We start from the raw sequence: 23,590 nt of genomic DNA on the forward strand, positions 1-23,590 counted from the left end.
GATAATGACAAAAAAATAGAATAAAGCCATTATATAAGTAATTATATCTGATATACAATTTATAGTACATACAATATAATAATATATATTTTTTCTTTACCTCTTGTAATTGATCATCGTTATAAGTCATCTTGTCACTGTCAACATAAACAATTGTCAGAAATGCCTTAAGACTACATGCAGGTGTCGTGTAGTATTCTGACTGGAGGCAGTGCTGATAACTTTGGATTTTGACCAGGAATAATCATGTTTATCAAATGTTCAAGTTTCACTTGACAAAACCACAATCATGCTGCAGTGATTGAATAATGTTCAGACAGTTAACATGATACATTTAGCTGTAGCCATTGAAGATCATACAGGTAACTTTGTGATGACTGTATGATGACGATACCTAAAGCACTCAAACACCTGTGATTGTGGACTCACTCTGTATCCTCAACGTCAGCACTGGAGTTTTTCTTTTTTTTTTCCACTGTAATCTTGTAATTTTTTTGCCAGAGCTTTGATAGTGTTCCTGTAAAACAAAAAAATATTGTCAGACTTGTGTCTTGATAAGAGGGACCGTGGAGTGGTTATATTTCACGTAAGCTAAGCCGTCTAGGCTTCGCCTTATGGGCTTGTCCCGTGAGCACACTTGCATGCACTGAAAATTTCAGGAAATGCCACAATCAACGTGGGCCCCACCCAAATTCCCCACGGCACCGTGGCGCACAGTAGTGTTTGTCCTCTTTTCTCCCAGCAGTTGTTTGAACCATCCACCAAGACTACTACTTCTACCATCTATTATGAAGAAGTGCAGCCTCGGCGTGACGGAGCCCAGAGGTGCGCCCCCTTCAGGGCCTCTGCAACTCCTGCCCGAACGCTTCCACCTGGCCGGACCTCATCTCTCGCGGTATTCCCCGCTTAGAACTGCTCAGGTGGACATTTTGGCGTTCAGAGAGAACCCCCACTGCAGCTTGGGGTTCTTCCTCAGCTATGAGGATCTTCCCCTGTTTAGGGTAGAGGAAACGGTAGGGCCCAACACCTTTGGCCCTATCTTGCATCCAGCGCAATTGACTTTCTACACTGACGCATGTGTCGTTGCTAGTTTGCAACTGGCGCAGAGTGTTCTTTTCCCTCCACCGCCACTCGTCGGTAAATAAGGGAAAGATCTCGCGCCTCAAGGGGCGGTTTGGCGAAAGGAGGAGGCGTTCTAGCGCAAACGTTCCCTGGTGCTTTTTTGCGGTTTCAGAAAACAATTCCGCCACAAACCAGGAAATACCTGGTTTAAAGTCAGTGGCGCGTTGTTCAGATGCTATTTTAAGGGCGCATGCATAATGTTGCTTGTGCACCTCTCGCATACACTTTGCTTCTCTCATCTACCTAGCCACACATTCTCTGTAAATTATTTGGGAAAGAACAGCTGATACAGCGGTAATATGTTGTACTTTTAAATCAATCCATCTGCAAACACCGGGCAGCGAACACATATTTCTAGACACAGAAATCGTGTACAAGCCAATAACTTTTAGGATTGATGAGTATTTCATCGTGAGAAAACATTGTTTTACCGCAAGTGAGTGTTAAAAAGAATGAATGAATGCGGGCGCGCGTGTGTGCGTCCATCTGTTTAAACACACGCAAACTAAACACATAATGCATAATAAAGTCCATGGCAATGTATATTAACGGGGGGACACATGCATATTAGGAACACGAGTCGATAAAGATAATGCATATAATACTGGTAAGGAACGATGTTTGTTAATGAATTACGTTTGTTTTTTTTGTTTTTTTTAACTCTTTATTTAAAGCATTTTTTAATTTTTACACAAAGTACAAACAACACACAGAACATAGTGGGGGGCACTACAGTTGAGCTTAGATAATTCCACATGTCCACGTCAAATGACGTTTAAATGTCCACAGACTCTCACAGTGAAGAAGAAGCGTCCAATTCTTCTGAAATGAAGTCAGTCCATTTCTCCCATTTCCTAAGGAAATTTTCTCCTTTAGTTCTTAGAGAAAAAGTAATCTTTTCCATTGTAAGGATCTCCTTGATTATATCCCTCCACTGTTGAAGGCTTGGAGGCTCAGATTTGTACCAATTCCTTGTAATCGCTTTTTTGCAGGCAATAAACAATATTTTACAATAGGTAGATCATATCTCAGAACCTTTTTCAAAATTAAACATATATTACTCCAAAATATTTGAATTTTGGGACATGTCCAGAAAATGTGCGAGTGATTGGCATCCATTTGTCCACACTGTCTCCAACACTGTTGTTGTGACTTTGATGATTTACTTTTAATTTGGGGAGTGATGAAGAAGCAAATCAAGTTTTTCCAGCCAAATTCTCTCCACTTCTTTAAGCTTGTGGATGAATGCTGTGCTTTCCACATAGAACACCAATCCTCCTGTGATATTTCTATGTGTAATTCCTTCTCCCATTTTGCTTTAACATATCCTGTGTTTTCTCCATTTTGTTTCTGTAGGCCCTGATATATTTTGGAAATAGTTTTATTACTCTTTTTTTTATACGCTTCAACTAGGATTTCAACCACTGCATTACCCTCTACAGAGAGTTCTGGTTTAATTTTTTTATCAAAGTAATCCCTAATTTGTAAATATCTGAAAAATCTTTATTATCTAGATCAAATTCCTTTTGTAATTGTTCAAAACTTTTGAAGTGCCCTCCCTGTATGAGTGTACATATAGCCGTTATACCCTTGTCCCACCACTGTTTGAAACCAATATCATTTGTTCCTGGTTTAAATTTGTGATCCAGGGCAGGCCAAGTCAAAATCTTTGCATCTCCCTCCATTTTGTACTCTTTTACCATCTTGTTCCAAATACCCAGGGTCTGTTTGATGATATCATTGTTGCTTTCTTGGCGCATTTTATTCGCTGTGTCCCCTAAAACTGCTTGGATTGGAGAGGTGTCTATGTTGACTTCTATGTCTTTCCATCTGGCTTCATATTGCGGGCAGCTTCCGCATACTACAAATCTAATTTGGGCTGCATAGAAATATTGCCTCAAGTTAGGCAGTGACACACCACCCTCCTCTTTATTTATTTGAAGTGTTCTATACCTGACCCTTGGTCTCTTGCCGGCCCAAATAAACCTAGAAATCAATTTGTCCCACAACCTGAATTGTCCTTCTGGGATCATCTGTGGAATAGATTGAAACAGATATAGTAGTCTTGGTAGTATGTTCATTTTCACCATATCTATACGTGTCCCCATATCTAGGTTAAAGGCTGACCACCTCCTGACATCTGTTTCAATATTTTCGTTGACCTGTTTATAGTTGATTTCAGACGTGTTGCCAAGGGTTTTTGTCAATGTCACTCCAAGATATTTTAATACTTTAGCCTTCCATTTAATTTTGTATTTTTCTCTGGTTTTTTTATTAGGAGAGTAATTGAAAGTGAGGATTTGTGTTTTTGCCATGTTTAATTTATAGCCAGAGTATTTACCGAAGTCATCTAGTATTGCCATCAGGTTAGGAAGGGTTTTATCTGGGTGCAGCAGAGTCACAATAACATCATCTGCGAAAAGTCCTATGATGTGTTCCTGTTTTCCTATTTGGATTCCCTTCAGACTGCTATCCTGTCTGATCAGCTGTGCCAAAGGTTCTATAAATATGGCAAATAGAGTGGGGCTAAGGCAGCATCCCTGGCGAGTGCCTCTTTGTAGAATAAAACTATTGGTTAAGTGACCGTTGATTTTTATCCTCGCTGTGGGTTCTTTGTAAAGACTTTGAATACATTGTATTGACTGTTTCAGAAAACCTAATTTCTCCAGTACCTGATATAAAAATTCCCAATTGACACAATCAAAGGCCTTCTCGGCATCAAGGCTCACTAATACTGCTTTCAGTCCATGTTTCTGGATGTGATCTATGATATGTAGAGTACGTCTAATATTGTCCTGAGTCTGTCGTCCCTTAATAAATCCTGATTGATCCTCATCGATCAAATCAGACATAACATTTTCAAACCTTTTAGAGATGATTGACGTGAAAATCTTATAATCTACATTTAAAATCGAGATAGGTCTATAATTTTCACATATTTCCTTTTCTTTACCTCCCTTTAGTATCACTGAGATCACCGCCTCTTTCCAAGAGGGGGGTACTTTACCCTCTATCAGTTACATTAAAAGAATTCAAGAGGAGTGGTGATAATTCCTCTTTAAATGTTTTATACCACTCGCCCGGATAGCCATCATTGCCTGGTGATTTGTTCAATTTTAATCTGCTAATAGCACTGTCTAATTCCTTTTTAGTAATTGCAGAATTTAATTTTCTATTTTGATCTTCTCCAATAGCCGGTAAGTCCAATTAATTGAGAAATTCTTTCATCTCGTGTTTTACTTTTGCTGAGGGCTGAGTACAGGTTTTCATAGTATTCTTTGAAGACCTTTTCTATTTCCTCCGGTTTAAATAACATTTATTTTGTTAAGGGGTCTCTGATCTTGTGTATCGTATTAGCAGCTTGCTGCACCTTAAGGCGTCTAGCTAAGTATTTAGCCGCTTTGGGGCCCGATTCATAATGTTTTAGTAAATCTCAATTTTTTCTCAATCTCATTATTTAAATTGTCGTCTATCTGTCGTCTTACAATGTTTATTTGATGTAGAAGGGCTGTATCCTCATGGTTTTTATGTTTCTGTTCCAGTCTTCTTAATTGATTGATCAAATTTTTATATTCTTGTTGTAAGGAACCATCATTGTTGTAAGATCAGATCACTGGCAGCTAGGCAGCTAGCATAGCGGCTAACAGTTAGCCTACGAACGCCAGCGGCTATGCCCCCCAAGGTGGACTACAGTGAACTGAAGAAAGTCATTGATGCTCTGAGAGATGAGGTGGCTGATGTGAAGGAGAAGCAGATGGAGATTCACAGACTGCTCGAGAAATTGACCGCCATCGACACAGAGAAAAAGTACAGAGATGAGAAAATCAGAGAGCTGGATGACAGGATGACGGATCTGGAGCAATATTCTCGGATCAATGATGTTATCATATCTGGGCTTCGCATCCGACCCCGGTCATTCGCACAAGCAGTGGCCACTAACAACGGGTCCCGGACAGAGCCAGAGGAGGAAGATGTGGCTTCTGAGGAGCAACAGGTGGTAGCCTTTCTACAGGCTAAGGACATCCACCTCGACTGCAGCCACATAGTGGCTTGTCACCCGCTGCCCATGAGGAAGCGCAAAACGGAGCTCAAGCTGCCATCCCTGACCTGCCAGAACAAATGAAAGATACAACACACAATGTTACTTATAAAAGAAAAAGAACATACACATCTTTATGTAAGGGATAATGTATAGAACGCCGCTCATTAACGAGAAAATAAGCCCCGACAGGGTGAACAGGACACCGACGCACAGCGGAGGTGTCTTGCTTCGCCATCTATACATTATCTCGCTTATTACACGGCTACTTGCCCAAACGAAACAATTTATTTACAATGTATTTGTCACCAGTATTCATAGTGTTGATTAGCAGAGATCAACTTAGCTTAGCAACCGACAGCGCTTGGGTTGATACATATCCCGCTTATTACATTGACAAGTTACCGGACTACGTGCAGAGTGTTACCAAAGGCAAAAAAGTCATTTTGTTTACCTTGACAGCGGTCATTATTCATCCGTTGCCAATGAATTATCGAAAAATAATTGACCGCCGGAAGTTGTGAAGTGCCCATGCAAGTGAACGGAACGTTGAAAAGACTTGTGTAATAATCAACAATAATTTATAGGCTTCATCATTGCAAACTAAAGTTCCCACTCTGTAACTAACAATATTTACACAACGAATGTCCAATAAAACGTGTACATTCTGTGGTCTTTTTGAAGGAGTTGGTTGAATCATTCATAACTGCTATTGAAATGTTATACATTGAATCTAAAATAATGTGTTATATCTAGAACAAACCAAAAGTAACATCACCATTTACATAAATATAACCGGAAAGTGTAATAAAACAAATGATTGTTGAATTTTTTTCATGTCTATTTGCTTCTGCTTAAGCTTGGGGGAATATCCAAACTTCGACTCCTCCTTCTTCCGACTCTTCAATGATCTTGTGGCTCCACGGTGGTGGTGGCTTTCTCCTCCTCCAACTGCTTCACCTAATGAGGAATGTGAAGGTGTTTTATGTTCTGACAACTAACAATGTGTTGAGGTTATTTGTGTAAAACTCTCGAAGGGCTTCAAAGACCTTCCTGCAATCATTCTTCACCAAACATGTATACACAAGACACATTTCATTGCAACCAAATTATTCCCTAAACTCACATTCAAATATTTTACCAAGAGGTACACAGAGAAACTGAGGACTAAGCTGGGCACAAAAAAGTTAAGGAAAGGTGAAACACCAGCCTACTAAATCAAATTAGCATACCTTTAAGAGCAGTTTCTCAATCTCGTTGCTGCTTTTCTCCAATCTACACGTCAAGTCTTCAAAATGCTTTGCATGTTCCTGGTTATGGCGGGAATGGGTCTCCAGTAACGCCTCTTTTTCTCTGCTCAGCTTCTCTGCCTTCTCTCTGGCTGTCTGACAGTCTGCACACTGCTTCTCCAACTCTAGTTGTGCATGGAGCTCCTTGACACTCTCTTTGAAGGAGTCCCTCTCGTTGGACACAGACTGCAGGAGCTCCATGAGCTGGTCTTGCTCTTCCTGGGCCTGGATGATGCTAATCATTCCCTCCTCCATCCCTTGAGCTCCATCGTTAGCCGCTGTGCTGCTGTTCATCTCCTCCTCATCCTTCACTCGTGGTCCTTGCATCTGGGTGCCTTTTTCCCTAATCTCCTCCTCCTCCTCCTCATCCTTCAGTCCTGGTCCTTGCATCTTGGTGCTTTTTTCCCTAATCTCCTCCTCCTCATCCTTCAGTCCTGGTCCTTGCATCTTGGTGCTTTTGTCCCTCATCTCCTCCTCCTCCTCCTCATCTTTCAGTCCCGGGGCTTGCATCTGGGTGCTTTTGTCCCTCATCTCCTCCTCATCCTCATCCCATATCTGGATGATTTTGTCCCTCATCTCCTCCTCATCCTCATCCCATATCTGGATGATTTTGTCCCTCATCTCCTCCTCATCCCTCATCTGGGTGCTTGTGTAGGTTACTGTAGGTTCATCCACGAATGATTTGCGTGGGCTGGTGAAGGCCACGTAAGCGGAATCCATCGGGTCACTCTCCAACCTCACTTTGAACGGTTGGAAGGTGGGCTCCGTCGTTGCAGGAGTACTGCTGCCCTCCAATAGGTTGTCGTCAATGTTTAAGTCCTTGTAAGGGACAGGGGTTGGTGGGGTCATAGAGCTGCCCAGACTCATATCTGTGTCTAACTTTCTCTTGGGACCATCCAGCTTCGGTCTTTTGGATTTGTTTTGTGGAGTCGTAGGCTGCAGCCTCTTCAGTCTGGAGTTCAACAAACAAAAATTAAGATTTTCCAAGACAATAAAGGGAAAAACATGTGGGGGTTAAAGGCAATCATACCTTGAGGGAGAGAATACATCTGTTATTACTGGGTGACTGCTGCTAGTGGACACAACAGATGCTAGAGAAAAAATTACAAATGAAATATTAAACCAACTCACAAATAAAACAAAGAACAGAAGGTGAAGAAAACAGTTAAAAAATAAAGTATGCAACACCCAGATAATACCAAAACACATTTTACCAGAAGCGCCCTCTTTTGGTGTCCGTGGTTTTTTCGGGGTGGAGGTCTTGTTGTCATGATCAAAAGTTTGTATTAGTATTATTAGGACTAATTACACTTGATTTAATTCAATATGTAATTAACTACATGAGTTATAATTTATATCTGTAGAAGTCAGGCAGAACTAGAAACGTCTCCATGCACACCACGCACTGTTTGTCTCAACGCTCTCATCATCACTATTATGATAATGGTACAAATATAATCAATATTTGAATTATCAGTTATTGTAAAAACAATAGTACATACAGTATAATATGATTTATATCTGAAGACGTTTTATTAACCTTTTTGAATTCTTTTGTCTTTTCTTGTTTCTTTTTGTCCTCCTTCTCCCTGTAAAACAAACAATTCAATTGTCAGAAACAGCAAGGTCAGTTAATGTCCAGTTTTCAGTATGTGACTAAAATACCACATACAGATGACATAACAATAACCTTTGATTTTTTTCTGACAAAAAACACAAATGTTGAGATTGTTTACCAGGCTAAGTGAAGAAGTAATGTAAAAAATTGAGCCTACTGTATCTTATAGGTCTTCGGGTTTGCGGGCTGCTCAGAATCAGAGTCCTCTGGCTCTTCCATCGTCTCACAGCGCCTGAATGACGGGTGATATGAATGTACAACTACGTATATACATTTTATACTGATGATTGTGTCCCCTCCAGCAAATTGTTGATTCCCAAATTAAATGAAAAGTGCAACAGTTGACTTGCATTTATTGTGGTTGTGGATGCATATGGACTCTTTTCAAGAAAGCCACGTAGATGTCCCATCTATGCTCATCTAGTATTTCAGTAGATGCTTTTATCCAGAGTGACTTACAGTTAATTAGTTTAGATTGGCATTAAGGCATCTTGATGCACAAAGACCTCTTGGTCAAATCACCCTACATCAGTGTTTCGACATCGGGGATCAAACCCAGAACCTTACAGCTCTCTGACCTGAACTGAGGGTCGGGGTTCATGTAGCAGAACCACTCTTCAGGAAGTTTATCGTTGTTAATTCCATCCGGCATCCTCCGCCACTTCTGACACTTATCACACTGGGCCCAGTTCTGATCCGGGCGTTTTCTGTAGAACATTGGTACACAGAACCACTCAACAACGTCCTCATAAGAGCGTCCAGTGACAGTAGACAGCATAAGGATGCTTAGCTTGACAAAACCACAAGTATCACAGTATGAGGCAGCAGTGAATGAATACAATTCAAACAGGTCAAATGAGATACATCTAGCTATAGCCATTAAAGATCATACAGGCAACTTGGACTGTATGATGACAATAAGCGATCTTATTGGGACTTACTCTTCCTCCTCAATGGGTACGTTGTTGCTGCGGTTGCTGTTCTTTCTCTTAAACCAAATTTCTTTCCAGTAATCTTCTAACTTGGTTGCAACATTTCTGATGGTGTTCCTGTAAAACAAACAAAGAAAATGTAAGACTTGTTGGTAAGAGGGACAGTGTAGTGGTTAGGGTTGATTAGAGGTTCTGGGCTTAAACCCCAATATCAACAGCATACTTCATTGATCTTCAACCAGGGGCTGAACTGCAGTGGGTCCCAGAAATGATTTCACATTTCAAGCATTCAAGCATCAAGCTTTTTTTGGTTTGAGTTGCTTGCGCCTCTCCGAGAGTTTATAGTGTCCCACAATTCCGCAGAGCTGGCAGGACATTTTAGTAACAAAACCTGGCTTACCAAACTTGCATATCTTTCAGACCTTTTCTCTGAACTGAACGGACTGAACAGTTTTATGCAAGGACGCAAGCTTCTTCCATGTTTATATCTGTGGAAGAATTAAATTAATCTGCGGTCCTGTCTCCACATCTGACACACACAATTATGGCACATTTAGAGGCACTTGGTGGTGAGTTTTGGGAAGCACTTCTCTGAGGCCGAGTTGGGGTGCAAAGATAAGACCTGGATACAGTTCCCACTCAGAGATAATGTAGCAGATGGATGCAATTTAACAGTGTCAGAGGAAGATGCCCTGATTGAACTATCCACTGACGGTACCTACGGAAACATATATAAATACAAAGTCTTGATCTCTTGTGAGAAAGACTACCCTCAATTAACATCCAAAGCGATGAGGAGCCTTTTGCCACCATATACTTAAGTGAAAGCAGATTTTCCTCTCTTGCCAACCTTAAAGATCCCATGGCATGAAAATTTCACTTCATGAGGTTTTTCTACCAATAATATAAGTTCCCCTAGCCTGACTATGGTCCCCCAGTAGCTAGAAATGGTAGCTAGATAGTGCCCGTAAAACAAGCACTAGGTATCCTGCTCTGCCTTTGAAAAAAACAAAGCTCAGACGTGCCGATTTGGAAATGTTACCTCCCCTTCTCTGCTTTGCCCGACCAGAGAATTTGGCCCACCAATGAGACAGTGAGCTACGACTGTTGTACACTTCTTTGTTACTTGGATAACTTTTCTACTGTTGGTGTTATGGCGCATAACACGGTTCTCTGACGTCTGTGGTACTCCACAACGAGACTCGTAGTGGGGGTTATCTCAGCCATGGTGGAGAAGGAATTGGGGGAAAGGAACTTTGGCTTTGACTCCCTGAAGTACATGAGCCACGACATGGAGGAGAAAGGGATTGTCGCCCGTGATTACTCCCACTGGAGCCCCGCTGCCCGCTGCCGCGAGGCACCACCACCTTGGCACTGTCCGCTGCCCGCTTCCAAGACGGTGGTGCCTCGGCAGCAGGGCTCCAGTGGGAGACAATCGCGGGCGACAATCCCTTTCTCCTCCATGTCGCGGTTCAGTCTACTTCAGATTGATGGAAGTGGAAGAACCAGAGACGTCGGAGAACACAACGCAGTCGTTTGAGATTCATATCGTCTGGAGGCGCACACAGCTTTTGGCCGTGATAATATAAATGAGATGGTAAAGATATCTATGTATAATATGATAATATTTAGATATAGAGCTCCAGGACTCCCGCCCGAGCACCCGGAGTGTTCTAGAATATTTACAGAACACGGCCGATGGCTGTGTGCGCCTAGCCATTGCGATACAGCCACTGTAAACAGAGCGCATGCCAGCCAGCTCCTCCTAGCTGAGTGTCGATGTGTCCCTGAGCAAAACACTTAACCCTAACTGCTGACGAGCTGGCTGTCGCCTTGCATGGTTGACTCTGCCGTCGGTGTGTCTATGTTTGTATTAACCGATGTAAGTCGCTTTGGATAAAAGGGTCTGCTAAATGCCCTGATTGTAATTGTGTTTTATAAGATATTCTAGAATACTCCGGGAGCTCCGGCTGGAGACGTGGAGCTCTATGTCTAAACTATATAATATAGCATATGAACATCTATAATAACATTATATATATTATCACGGCCCAAAGCTGTGTGAGCGTCGGGATGATATAATGAATAAACGACTGTGTCGGGTTCTCCAACGTCTCTGGTCGTTTCACATCAATCTGAAGTCGTGGTTCAATCTAGACTTCAGAGAGTCAAAGCCAACACGGGTCTTATTATGCAAACCCGCACCAGCCAGTACCCGCAAATTATATTCCGCACCCGACCAGTCCCGCTACAAATAGATACCAACACCCGACCCGCACCCGAAGGAAAATTAGACACATTAGATGGAACAATGCAGAATTACACAAGTGTTTGGCGTGGTGCTTTAGATTGCTTGCAAAAAAAAGCACATCATCCACTGTGGACGGTTTTAGTTGACTCCTTCGCTCCTGAATATCTTATCCAGCACCGGAGAAGTCTCGCTCGCAATCGCAAAACCCGCGACCGACCCGACCAGCACCGGTATCTGACACTCATTATTTTTCCCCTGTTTCATCCAAACTGTTCCGGTCAACCGTCGGTTACCCGAACCCTTTTAGGACTCTGGCCGAGATAACCCCCACTACGAGTCTTAACGTGTTGTGGAAGTACCTGAGACGTCCGAGAACCTGACGCAATCTTTAATTCATAATATCATCCGGAGGCACACACAGCTTTTGGCCGTGATATTATATATTATATTTATCACACGGCTCTTCTCAATGCTGTGGAACGCTCCGTTCACTTGCATGGGCCTTCATAACTTCCGGCAGAGATTCTCTTTTTTATAATTCACCGTTGCTAAGCATATAATGACCGCTGTCAAGGAAAGTGGATTTTTTGCAGTCTTTCGTATCACTCCGCAAGTACTCTAAGTAAGTAGACTATTTCTCTGCTGGTCAACACTACGAATGCCGGTAACAAATTAATTTTAAAAAGACACACCGTGCGAAGTTATTTTTTAGTTTTGGCAAGTAGCCGTGTAATAAGCGGGATAATGTATAGGACGTCGCAGTCATTATTGAAAATAAGCCCTGACAGGACGAACCGGACAAGCATGCGAAGCGAAGGTGTCTTGCTTTGCCATGAAGGGGCTTATTTTCCCGATAATAACCGGCGTTCTATACATTATCCCTTATATATTATATAGATACCTATATATTATATAATATTATTTAGATATAGAGCTCCGGGAGTCTGGAAGCGGCAACAATCACTTCTCCTCCATGCTGCTGTTCACGCTGGACTGCAGGGAGTGAACGCTGATTGGCTGTTATGTTCCGTCCCTTAGGGAGTAAACACTTATTGGCATTGTGGGAGTTGTCCTCTTCAGTCCACAAGTTACAAATAGTCACTGTCTGCCTTTTCTCGGTCAAGAAGGCACAAATTTAGAAATTCATGTTACTATTCGACTACATATATGACCCACTTTCAATACAGATTCATGTTTCCACCTGTGAAATTCTCCTTTAAGTTAAGTTGAGCCGAGGCCTTTTGTTATGAATTTAGCCGTCACTTTTAAAGAAAGAAAATCTATAAATCTATAAAAAAACGTCAATTGAACGAGTTGTTTAAAGCAACCCCATTACAGATAATGTATAATTATATTGCTTCATGGGAGTGTGTGTGCTATGCGTGTGCACACGTTACTGACAATTAGGCCACATCCTAAAAATAAGATTAACATCAGGCCTAACTTTGGGGTGGGGCGTGGGGGTACGTGCCCAGGGTCTCCCTCAGCCTAGGGGTCCTTGGGCTGAAACAGGTTGAAGAGCCCTGGTCTACATGTTGGCACTCTTGAGCCAGATTCTAACCTTTTCCAGCTACTGATTGAAATAATCTGAAATGTTTCACTTGCAAATGTGCATTAATGTTTGTGTGCGTACAACTAAATTCTGATTTAAAAGTAAAAATTAAGCAGGCAGGGCAAAATAAGGCCAGGCTGATGGTTTAAAACTAGGCACAACCTAAATACAGTATGATAAATGTCGAATACGAATGAATGACCGATTACCTCTACAGGCCGTACCTGAAGTTTTCGGTGTACACAAAGTCCTGTTTGTTGTGAGTTGGGTCAAGAAAATCACATTCAATCACACCAATGACTCCGATGCCTCGATTGTTATTAGCCTGTTAGGAGCACATGCACAAATGTTTAACACAACAGTAGGGCTGTATGATATATAGTTTTCATATCGAAATCGAGATGTGCGATATTCGTATCGCTAAAAACAGCAAAAAACTATATATATATATTTTTTAATAACAATGACTTATCTACAAGAGAAATCTGTCTGATACAACATAATTTAAGGGTTCTGCATGCACAGCGAACCCCCAATCACTGATCATGTTTACCAGTTTATGATCAGACAACCAAAGCAATTATAGAACAAAACTCAGTTGTATGGAATTATTTTGGTAACAGAAAAGACGACATTGACCAAAAGCAGGTTCTTTGTCGAGAATGACTTGCAATTGTTCAACAAAAAGGCAGCACGACTAATTTATTTTCCCATTTAATTCGCCGCCATAATGCTCTGTATAACAAGTGTATAAAGCTAAATATTGCAATTCGTATCGCAGAATATCTATAATCTGAATAAGATTTATTTTCCAATATCGTGCACCAAAGTATGAATAATAAGAACTAATAAAGAGGCACATTTTAAAATATTGCACAGTAGCACACACTCACGTCTTTTTGACAGCCAACACGATAATAGGCCTTGATGAGTCGGTTCTTGTGGTACATCATGAGGCCATAATGCTCCTTGCTCTTCGTGTTGTACCCAAAGGTGATGGGGATTCTTTTTTTCTAGAACAGGACCTAAGGAACAATTTGGACCAGGAAGTCTGATGCATTTCATGCATAAACAAACCACGCCCACACACACAGAAGAAGACTGGTGTGAGGAGTCTGATTCTCTGATGCATGTTGTAATGTTGGGTGATACGGTGGCTCAGTGGTTAGCACTGGAACCTCACAGCCAGACGGTCCTGGGTTCCATCAGGAGGGTTTCCACTGTTTAACCGGGCTGCTCTGGTTTCCCCCACTCCGTAACACATAACCTCACAACACTAGCTCCTAGCCTTCCTATAACCGAGGCAAGTGTGCTTAAAACTGGAGTTGGTTCCCAGATGCTACACTGTCTGGCAGCCCACTGCTCCTGGGTTAAATGCGAAGAATGAATCAAGTAAGACCACTTTTAAAGATTTCTTCTTCTGCAAGAAGAACCTTGAACGTTTATGGACATAAAGGATACGACATAAGAAGGCTTGTAGAAATCTTTTGCGATGTGGGCCAGGCTCTTAGAGATGAGCTGAGTCTTCACCTTCTGTCCTCGAATGTTGATCTGCATACGAGGCTTCATGTAGAGGACGCTGCAGTATGCCTACATTTAGAATAGATACAAAAACTCAATACAACCTTTCATAGATACAATATGCATATCACTTATACAACAGCAAATAAACAATTAAGTTTGATCTAGTCGCTTGTTAGGCATCATAAATATAATAATTGTCTTTATCAGTAAATACGTTTTATTCATTCAGTATTTACAAAGTGCTTTAGTGCATAGCATTTTACAATGCACACACAAATGTTATCATTTACATTAACAAAATTAAACCAAAGGGTTTAACTGTGGTCTCACAAATACGGTCATCTTAATATCTTCATTAATTAATGTTGCATCATGACCGTCTGCTCTGTATTCGGTATGTGGGTCTTCCCCCAAAGCTACAGGGTGTTTATGTGTGCCATGTAGTCAGCTTAGGTCGCTACTACTTACACGCAGCGAGTATTTACTATCAGGGTCTGAAGAGTCCAAGTCATCACAGGGAATACGGATATCGTAGCGGTCCGTGATGAAATCAATCGCTGGCTTCCCTGAAGATGTCCTATAATGAAAATATTAATAAATAAATAAAGATTGCAGATACAAATACATGAACCAAGGTTAAATGTCTTTGCAATAGTGTTCATATATAGTCTCGTAAAAATATGCATCAATATTAGACATTAACAAAACAAACTGGATTTAAACCAGGGATGTGGTTTAAATCAGTCGGTAGCTCTCTGTGCTACCGAGTGCTCTACCACTGTAGAGCACCAGTGCTCAAACTGTTTGTTTGTGGAAATTTGGCAGAGTTGTGGTCACTGCATTAATTCAAAACCACAACCACAATCTGACCACATGGGTTGCCGCGAGAAAGTTGTGAGGAGGCTACATAATCCACCTCACTGGTTGAACATGCAAAGGTTTGCCTGGTTAACCCTAATTGGGATGTACCAAGTCATCAATCCATCTACGAGTGAGTAGAGCAACCCAATTGTCTTGGTTATGAGGAAAGATGGCAGCATCCGATTCTGCATTGTTTTTCAGAGGATAAATGCTCACACAGAGTTGGTTCATTATCCAATGCCCAGGCTAGTTGACCTCATCTAAACGGTAGGCCCGGCCAAGTTCATCGCCACACTTGATTTATGCAAAGGGTATTGGCAGGTCCCCTTGGCAGAAGAAGCAAAGCCTTTAACAGCCTTCAGGACACCGCAAGACAAATGGTAGTTCAGTGAGCTTGATTAAGCGAGCTTGTTCAGAAAAAGGGCATTGGTTTAATTAATTTGAAATAGAACGGGTATTGACATTGGCGCCTGGTAACCAATCGTATGCCTGCCACGACACACCTCCGCGTCCGCACGCTCTGTGCGCAGTGCATGATCCATGCTGCCCTTTGTTCTCATTTGCTTCAGCTTTATGTGACTTTTAAGTGAAAAGGCTATTCTTAAAGTAAACAATATGACCTAATTTGATCCTACAGTGTGGTTACACTGCACATTAAAATTGATACTGCAAAATGATAATCTTAAAATAGAAGATATACTGTGTCTCTAGCATCAAACAAAATGCATAAACGGGTAACTAAGTGGTCTCGGAGAGGATTTTTTTCTCATTCATTTGGACTCGGTCTTGACTTGGACAAGAACCTCTTTTGACACTGCCCCGACAAGCAGTGCAATAAAGTAAGACCCCTGATGCCCCCATGATTTTTTTAGTTAATATAATTTGTGTTTGAAATTGTAAATAATTATACTTGAAGAAAATACTTTTGTTTTGAGAATTATCATTATCAGAAGAGCCATACAATTCTGCTTCCGATTCGCTTTTGCGGGAGCCAATCACCGAGCTAGCTTTTCCCCCTGGGGGGCTATTGGCTGGTTTAACACAATGACGACAGGGAAGCAATGGCAAGTAGCCAATTGCGTACTGAGTCATTTGAACTAGGCCCATTTATCACGCCTCTTGTGCTGAAGAAAATGACAGCAGCTTCCCCAGACCAATGTGCAATCTACGATTGAGCTTGGTCTGGCAATAGCCAGGCTACTGGTTTTGTGTACACTCCACATCTATATCGGCTGACACTGTACTCTACAATCATGAAGAATGCTGCATGGTTACAAAGTTTCATTCACTTTGCACTTTCCTAGCGAGAAATGCCAGCCTGTTGGGGCTGCAACTAACGATTATTTTAATAATCGATTAATCTGTCGATTATTTTTTCGATTAATCGATGAATCGGATAAAAAAAAATAATAATAATTGGAATTGCCGCATCTTTATTCAAAAACTGAACATTACTTCAAATTCACAGTGCAGACTGAAATGTAAAAACACCAGGTTATTGCTCCAACGTCCCGGAACTATTAAAAGTAATATTAAATAATAAAAAGATTAAAAAAACATAACTGGGATAACACAAAAAAGAAACATACAATGTATGATATACTTTTATATGTATATAAGGGATGTCCATGGTTAACCGGTCAAACCTATTGATACCATTTTCGAGACTCCTTGAAATAGAACTTGTAATATTGCTTTAATTGCTGATAAGATGATGATAGTTCAAGATAGGACATTAAACAGGTCATAATTAATTCTATCTTTACTATCTATTTTATATTACTGGGAAAACAAGTCTTCACCAAAACCTCAATTTTTTTTATTTTTTACTGCTGCATTTGAACGCATCAATCGTATTTCTGAGCCGACCTGAACACATCACATTTGACACTGTTTGTGACCATTGGTTAGTTGTTTTTTTTAAGCTAACTATCTATATATCCTGCCGATTTTAACATGGATTTAAAAACGGCATTACTATTTTTAACTGACGGGACTTTCTACACCGTCCGGTTGTGTGATTACTACCGCTGGTTTGAATGACTGTTGATGCACGCGGTGCCGACTCCGAGCCCGTCTGCACAACGTCTGCAGCAGCAGCAGCTGACAGAATTTTCGGTTGGACTACTAGACGGATACTGTATTGAAGGAGTTTTTTTTAACCCAAAGACAGTGAAGGTACAACACTTTTATGTAGGCCTACAGTCCAGTTTTAAGATATGACAAATACAAGCTGTGGTCGCTCACACTGAAGCTCGCTGTGGGCGTGCATGAACCGTGAACCAACCTGTCGGCGGCTGGCTGTAAACAGTGCTGCGCCTATGAGTAATTTATTAATCGCGCGACGCAACGAATCGACGACCAAATTCGTTGCCAACGCATTTAGTAATCGATTTTTATCGATATTATCGATTCGTTGTTGCAGCCCTATGTTGGACTTTCTATTCTTTGCACCCTTACTAATTTTACATGTTTTTCAAGGCTGCAAATTTAATCAACTTTTGCTCGTCTAGTTTTGAGATGTGGCCGAATTTGAAAAACCAAAACCTTCAGGGTTCCAACCGATATCAAGGGACCCTTGAATAGTTAAAAGACTCATACTAACAATTATTAATTCAGCCTATCTTACTGAGTAGGGCTAGGTATAGTTAACTGATTTCCTGAAAAGATTTGATTCCGATTCACAAGGTCAAGATTAGATTTTATTTCGAATTTATTCAATATCAATTCGGTTAGGGATATTTCAGTTGCAATACCAATTTTTCTTGGATATGAAATAGATTATCATATAACTAATGCTGTATATTGTACAATGAACCCTCTAACCTGGTGCATTATTAAAAATATTAATGTTTGTATTAAAAATCTGTCGGAAGTATCAGAGACGTCGGAGAACCCAACACCGTCGTCTATGTGTTCAAAATATCATCTGAGGCGCACACAGCTTTAGCCATGGCATTATAAATTATATTAGATTTTATAATTTATAGAGCTCCGGGAATCTGCAACACTTTCGCCTTAGTGTTGCTGTGATAGGCTGTCACGACAAGCGAAGTGTTTGCGTGAGTAAAATCACACAGAATCGGCATCAACTAAGTCGTTTGCGCTGCACCATTCATCAATTTGTGTATTTGCCTCTCTTTGAAATACAGGACTCAATAGGTCTATTTTAGCCTCAAACATTCTAAAACATTATTTTGTGGCCGTCCCGACCATAGACTGTTTAATGTCCTGACACGGCAGTGTTCTGTTGGCTTCAAGCATTAATACAAATTGGTCCTTCAGAGAAGCCTGGTAACCATGGGGATGAACCCAGACCTGCGGAGGTTCCAGATGATGATCCGGGTCCCGGTGCTGGAGCAGGATGACTCGATAGCTCGGAGCTCAGTGAGCAGCTCTTCCTCAGTGTTGAAGGGTGAGTGGTCCAGTATGTCACTCAGACTGGCCTGGTGCTCCTCCATCACACTGAGTAGTCACTCGGGTCAAGGAAGTTCTTATTAGGCTTGACAGATGTAACCGATATTCTCCTATCCTTGGACTGAGAATACCCCCTTAACATCTGTGTCATAGCAGGAAAACCAGATCCAACTTTAACAATATCATGTTGGAGAGCCACTGCAAGGTAAGGTTCAGCTACTTCTTTAGCTTTGTCTAGCTTAAACCCACCCCTCCCACAATTTTATCTAAACTAAAACAAACTAAAATCCCAGCCCTAGCCAAGGAACTAAATATGGCTTAATTAACATTTCCACTGTAATTTACTTCATGCAACAGTGATCCAAACACATGAGAGCAATGACCAGGAACACAGTGTAGACCCATTTGACATGCTTAAAAGGATATACTGTTTTTCTTCCGGTTTCTTAATGCTTATGATGGGAACATTGATCTCCTCGGCTCCAGTCCTCTCCAGGTAAGTCTGTGACAGCATGCCAACGCACAGGTCATTCTTTGATTTGGATAAAACGATGACATCCTGGCCCAGATGCATTGAGCCAGACTTGAAACCGTTGCCATAAATTCCAATGGGATGTTTGCCGTTCACAACTTTTTTGTTGCTGTATCCAAAACTGTAAGGGAAAAGTGAAAATATATTCATGCATTTACCACTAAACTCATGACAGGGTCATGAATAACTCAATTCCCTGATTATGTGATATTATAAATAATCATCAATATTGTAAATAATCACCTGAGCATCCGATGCATCGACTTATAGTTGAGTCCGTTTCCGTTGTCCATGAATGTTAGACATTCTATGTCTTTGATCTGGGTCTTATCGATCCATATCTGTTTGGCATTGACATCAGTGTCGTATGCGTTGTCTACGAGAAGGATTAGGGACAATATAAAAAAACGCTTCAAATCAATCTCTGTACAAACATAAAACAGCTGCTATATTGTAATTAGGTGAATATATTATACCACCAGGTGTGAGTGTGATTAGCCGTTCTAACGGTTTCGAAAAAATCTGCCCCATATGACATCACTAGTGGGCGTGTCCACCTAGATCTGTGCTGGATAGATATTTTGAAAGAAATTCTCTGCATTGTGAAGCTTTCTGGTAAAACCATTGATCTTCTGTCAGATGTCAAGTGAATATCCGGTCCTAGGTGACTTAAAGCACACTTCTACATAGGGCTGCATGTTATTTGAAAAAAATCATATTGCGATATTATGTCTTTCGGCGATATCGTATTCCAAAATAATTAATAATTCTGATTTTGTAGCAGAGTGCATCTGCATAGATCCCTATGATGTAACACTGGCAGAGGCGTTTTTTGCTTTGGATTTCCATGGCATTTAGAGTTGGCTTTGCACTCGTTACAGTAACAGTAACAAATCACACAAACTAAAGTGCAGAAATATAAAAAAGAACAAATAAGTGCAACCTGACCAAATGTCAGTGTTAGTAACGGAAAACTCTAGCTCCAGCCTGCTTTAGCTTGGGAGCCTGGCCGAAGGATGGCGTGCTGTACCGGTTATCCAGTGTCTTTCCCAAAGCCGTAAACACAGCCTGGGTCCACGTGTTGAGGGGCGTCATATCTTTCCCTATGAACTCTGCGCTCTCCTTAGTAATTTTGCGGTGCCGTTTTGAATCGGGTTGATATACTCTCGAACATTTCATTCAGTGATCCCTGCCGGATTGTATTCCCACTTGTCAGGTTTGTCGCGTAAACGTGAACCCCACGTGGCCCGGTGTATCCGATTCCAACCCTATGATTTTTTTGATTTTGTAACATTAAATCGGCGGCGTGTACGAGGTGGTCAGGCTGGAGGAGCTCCAGGAGCCTCTGAACGGGGTGCGGTGCGCCTACCTGAGAGGGAAGCCCAAGCTGATTAAACGTTTGAAGCGAAAGAGAACCGTACAAGGTTTTATTTCATTATTATTTAATATTGCACCTCCAGCGATACGAATATCGCAAATTAGTGTATCGGTATTTCGATACCAAAATAATATATATTGTGCAGCCCTACTTCTACATTCCAGAAACTCAAATTGAATTATGCTGCCACATAAACAAAGTTAAAGGAAGACTCACCTAAGAGTTCAGCAATAGCACTGAAGGGCCCGGTGTGGCTGGTAGAGTTGGAGTGGAGAAACTTTGGACAAAGCTGAAATAGGAACACCCATCAGGATTACAAACTATACATTTTTGTAAATGTTCTGGTGATTTTTGTAATTGTTTTGCGTAGTAAACTCATCTTATAGTTAACATGTTAGCAAGTTAACATAGTTAGCAAGTTAACATGTTACTTCGGGGCTATTTCCTTAGAAGGAAATTACATAACATCAATAAACGTGAATACAACTTTAATGGATTCACTAAGGCGTGAACATGATTTCTGCTTGGGTCAAGTAGATTTTCAAATAGAACGGTGGGGAAGACAACTCCCATGATCCCCACTCCTTCAAATGAAACCCCTAGCGCGAAACATTAGATATCATACCTTTAATGACCTCCAAAAATCTGTTAAAACATAAGATCGATTGCTTTAAATTAAATGATTAAACGTATGCATTTCTCTTTAGATTTCACGCCATTCATCTACCCTTGTGTACTCTTCATTGTGATTTAATCGATATTGTTCCATCAGCAGCTCTTATAGAAATTGGGTTAGCTATATAGTTAATTCTGTAACTAATAGTAACTCATAGCACGTGATTGACAGCTAGCTTTGGTTTTTGACAGATTCAAATATCAAGGTAGCCTAGCGCTGCTGTAGTGAAGCTCTACCCTCACCACAGTGACACATCATACCATTTTTTACAAAGCAATCCTGCCCCAACTGGTTTTATGCAGATGCCTCAAAAAAGAAGCTTCAAAATACCCCCTGACTTCCATTGGATCCTAATCCTAATACACACAGTATAGGCGATTGGATGGTTCTAAACGCTCCTCATACAAAGAAAGAAATAGTATGACTGGAGGTAGGTATTATGCAACTTATCTCTGGAATGAGCTAATGTGAAATCTGAAACTTCAAAAATCAGCACCACACCCTTCTTTGGGAGTCAGTTACTTCTCACAGATCTCACAAATCAGACTTTAGATTATTCATTTAAAATCTAAAATCTGATAGCAGACAAACTCAAGTCTGGGTGAACGGTTGTTTCACTTCAGTTGTTTCAACCAATCCCTGGAGGCAGGGATCTGTAAGCATGCAATCGTCATCATTTTCAGGGGATATGCCAGCTCTAGTAAACTAGTTCCAGTAAAGGTTTGGAATGAACAGCATGTAGACTGGCCACAATAGAAATACACTAATTGAAGTCCCCTCTGAACAATATCATCCCACTGCAGACGCAAATGGGCGTTCTCGTGTGGTGGGGGTTCCCGTTTACGCAGACTGGAACGCCCCCTTCTAATTCTTCGTCGCCTTTCTCGCTGAACTGTATTAAAATGTCAAAGTGTACTACTCCGAAACCATGTAAATAGTGTTGTAAATAAACTTCCAAAGCTTTTCAAATCTTATTTGGAAAATAACTTCACATGGTGTGTCTTTTTACAATTTATTCGTTACCAGCATTCGTAGTGTTGATCAGCAGTGAAATAGTCCGCCAAAGACGTTGACGTCGCTTAGCAACCGAAGACGCTGGAGTTGACAAGTTACCGGACTACTACCCATGCAAGTGAACGGAGCGTTCCAAGGCATTGAGAAGACCCGTGTAATAAAGGCCTATCATATTTCTGTTTATGGCATATATTTCTCCTCAGATTAGGCCAATTAGGCCAACCTTAACCAAAACAAAAAAAAACACAAACGCTCGATCAAAGGGTCAATCAAAACCCTCATTCTTTAACATGAATTGGCTAAACAAATGTCCACTGTAGTATGTTTAAACACGATTCAAATTGAAGTTTCGGTCCTCATTTGGGTGGGGGTCCGAAGTTTCGGTCCCCCACCAAAAGCATGGGCTTTGGGTGGTGGCTGTTGGCAGCAGTGAGTGACTGCTGGCAACCACAGTAAGTGGGAGAGAGGCTAGACCGCAGTTGCAATGTTTTTGTAGTCTTTTAAAAGTATGATGGGTAAATGTCAGCAACCAATAGAAGCACACGATCACTTGTCTTTAACCGATCCCATGAACACTGTCGTGATGCTACGTGATGAGAAACGAAAAAGGAAGTCCAATGGCTGACGGGGCGTGAATGGCTTGTGTTTGATCACGAAAATGTCAAGTTTTGTAAGGTCTGCCGCATGTACGCAAAAGCTAAAAAAAAAATCGTGGTGGCAGCAAATCATTTAAGAGTCGAGGCTGTAAAGGACCATGAGAGTGTCGGAGTCATCAACAGAGCTTCAGGATTTAATCCGCCAAAACAGGTCGTATTGAAGAGAGCCTTGCTGGGAGAAGCCTCTCTATATTAAAAACGTCGGAGCTGGAGAAGATGCAGCTACATTTGCATCAATGAGTTCAGAGTACTGAAAAAATATGATGTGGTAGAGCTGTGAAATGATCAAAATTAAAAAAAATGATTATTCTTTTTGTTGTTGTATGCATGTAGGCCTACTGTACGTGTAGGCTATGTATTATATTTGGATTGTGTTAATAAAATCCAAAACGTAAAAATAATTCATTCAGCGGCACTCATTTCTAATAACAGAACACGGCTGCGTCCGTAACGTCCCGCTTTCTATTAATTTCTGCGGTGATCGATAGATTTCGCACCTGTGATTTTGTTAAGATTAGTATTGGCATAATTCTACCAATCGATAATGATTATATGTTAACCTTACCATACTCTTTGGGACCTCATGTTCCGTCTGTGCAGCTGCCATGTTCCCGGGAAACCGAATCTAACTCGAGAGTGCGGAACTCAACTCAAGAGAACAAGTTCAAAACCACACCCAAACCCCCAACACGGCATGAAGGGTAATGGAAGATGTAATGATATGTCTTG

At 41.1% G+C, this 23,590-nt stretch overlaps 1 protein-coding gene across 1 annotated transcript in view; it reads right to left on the reverse strand.

The window, feature by feature from the left end:
• Nucleotides 1–23,586, reverse strand: part of LOC132448723 (MORC family CW-type zinc finger protein 3-like) — a 45,891-nt gene extending 22,305 nt beyond the window's left edge. The window contains exons 1-16 of the mRNA XM_060040219.1: nucleotides 23,427–23,586; nucleotides 20,732–20,804; nucleotides 19,381–19,513; nucleotides 19,032–19,258; nucleotides 18,507–18,657; nucleotides 14,796–14,904; nucleotides 14,265–14,393; nucleotides 13,697–13,816; nucleotides 13,028–13,128; nucleotides 9,010–9,117; nucleotides 8,647–8,775; nucleotides 8,226–8,300; nucleotides 7,991–8,039; nucleotides 7,665–7,710; nucleotides 7,481–7,541; nucleotides 6,394–7,402 (exon numbers count right to left, since the gene is read on the reverse strand). Of these exons, the coding sequence (XP_059896202.1) occupies nucleotides 6,394–7,402; nucleotides 7,481–7,541; nucleotides 7,665–7,710; nucleotides 7,991–8,039; nucleotides 8,226–8,300; nucleotides 8,647–8,775; nucleotides 9,010–9,117; nucleotides 13,028–13,128; nucleotides 13,697–13,816; nucleotides 14,265–14,393; nucleotides 14,796–14,904; nucleotides 18,507–18,657; nucleotides 19,032–19,258; nucleotides 19,381–19,513; nucleotides 20,732–20,804; nucleotides 23,427–23,468 (2,562 nt within the window). The 5' untranslated portion in view covers nucleotides 23,469–23,586. The remainder of the gene's footprint in view (nucleotides 1–6,393; nucleotides 7,403–7,480; nucleotides 7,542–7,664; nucleotides 7,711–7,990; nucleotides 8,040–8,225; nucleotides 8,301–8,646; nucleotides 8,776–9,009; nucleotides 9,118–13,027; nucleotides 13,129–13,696; nucleotides 13,817–14,264; nucleotides 14,394–14,795; nucleotides 14,905–18,506; nucleotides 18,658–19,031; nucleotides 19,259–19,380; nucleotides 19,514–20,731; nucleotides 20,805–23,426) is intronic.
• Between the last annotated feature and the right edge of the window lie 4 nt (nucleotides 23,587–23,590).

This window comes from Gadus macrocephalus, chromosome 20 (assembly GCF_031168955.1).
Source record: "Gadus macrocephalus chromosome 20, ASM3116895v1".
Lineage (NCBI taxonomy): Eukaryota > Metazoa > Chordata > Actinopteri > Gadiformes > Gadidae > Gadus > Gadus macrocephalus.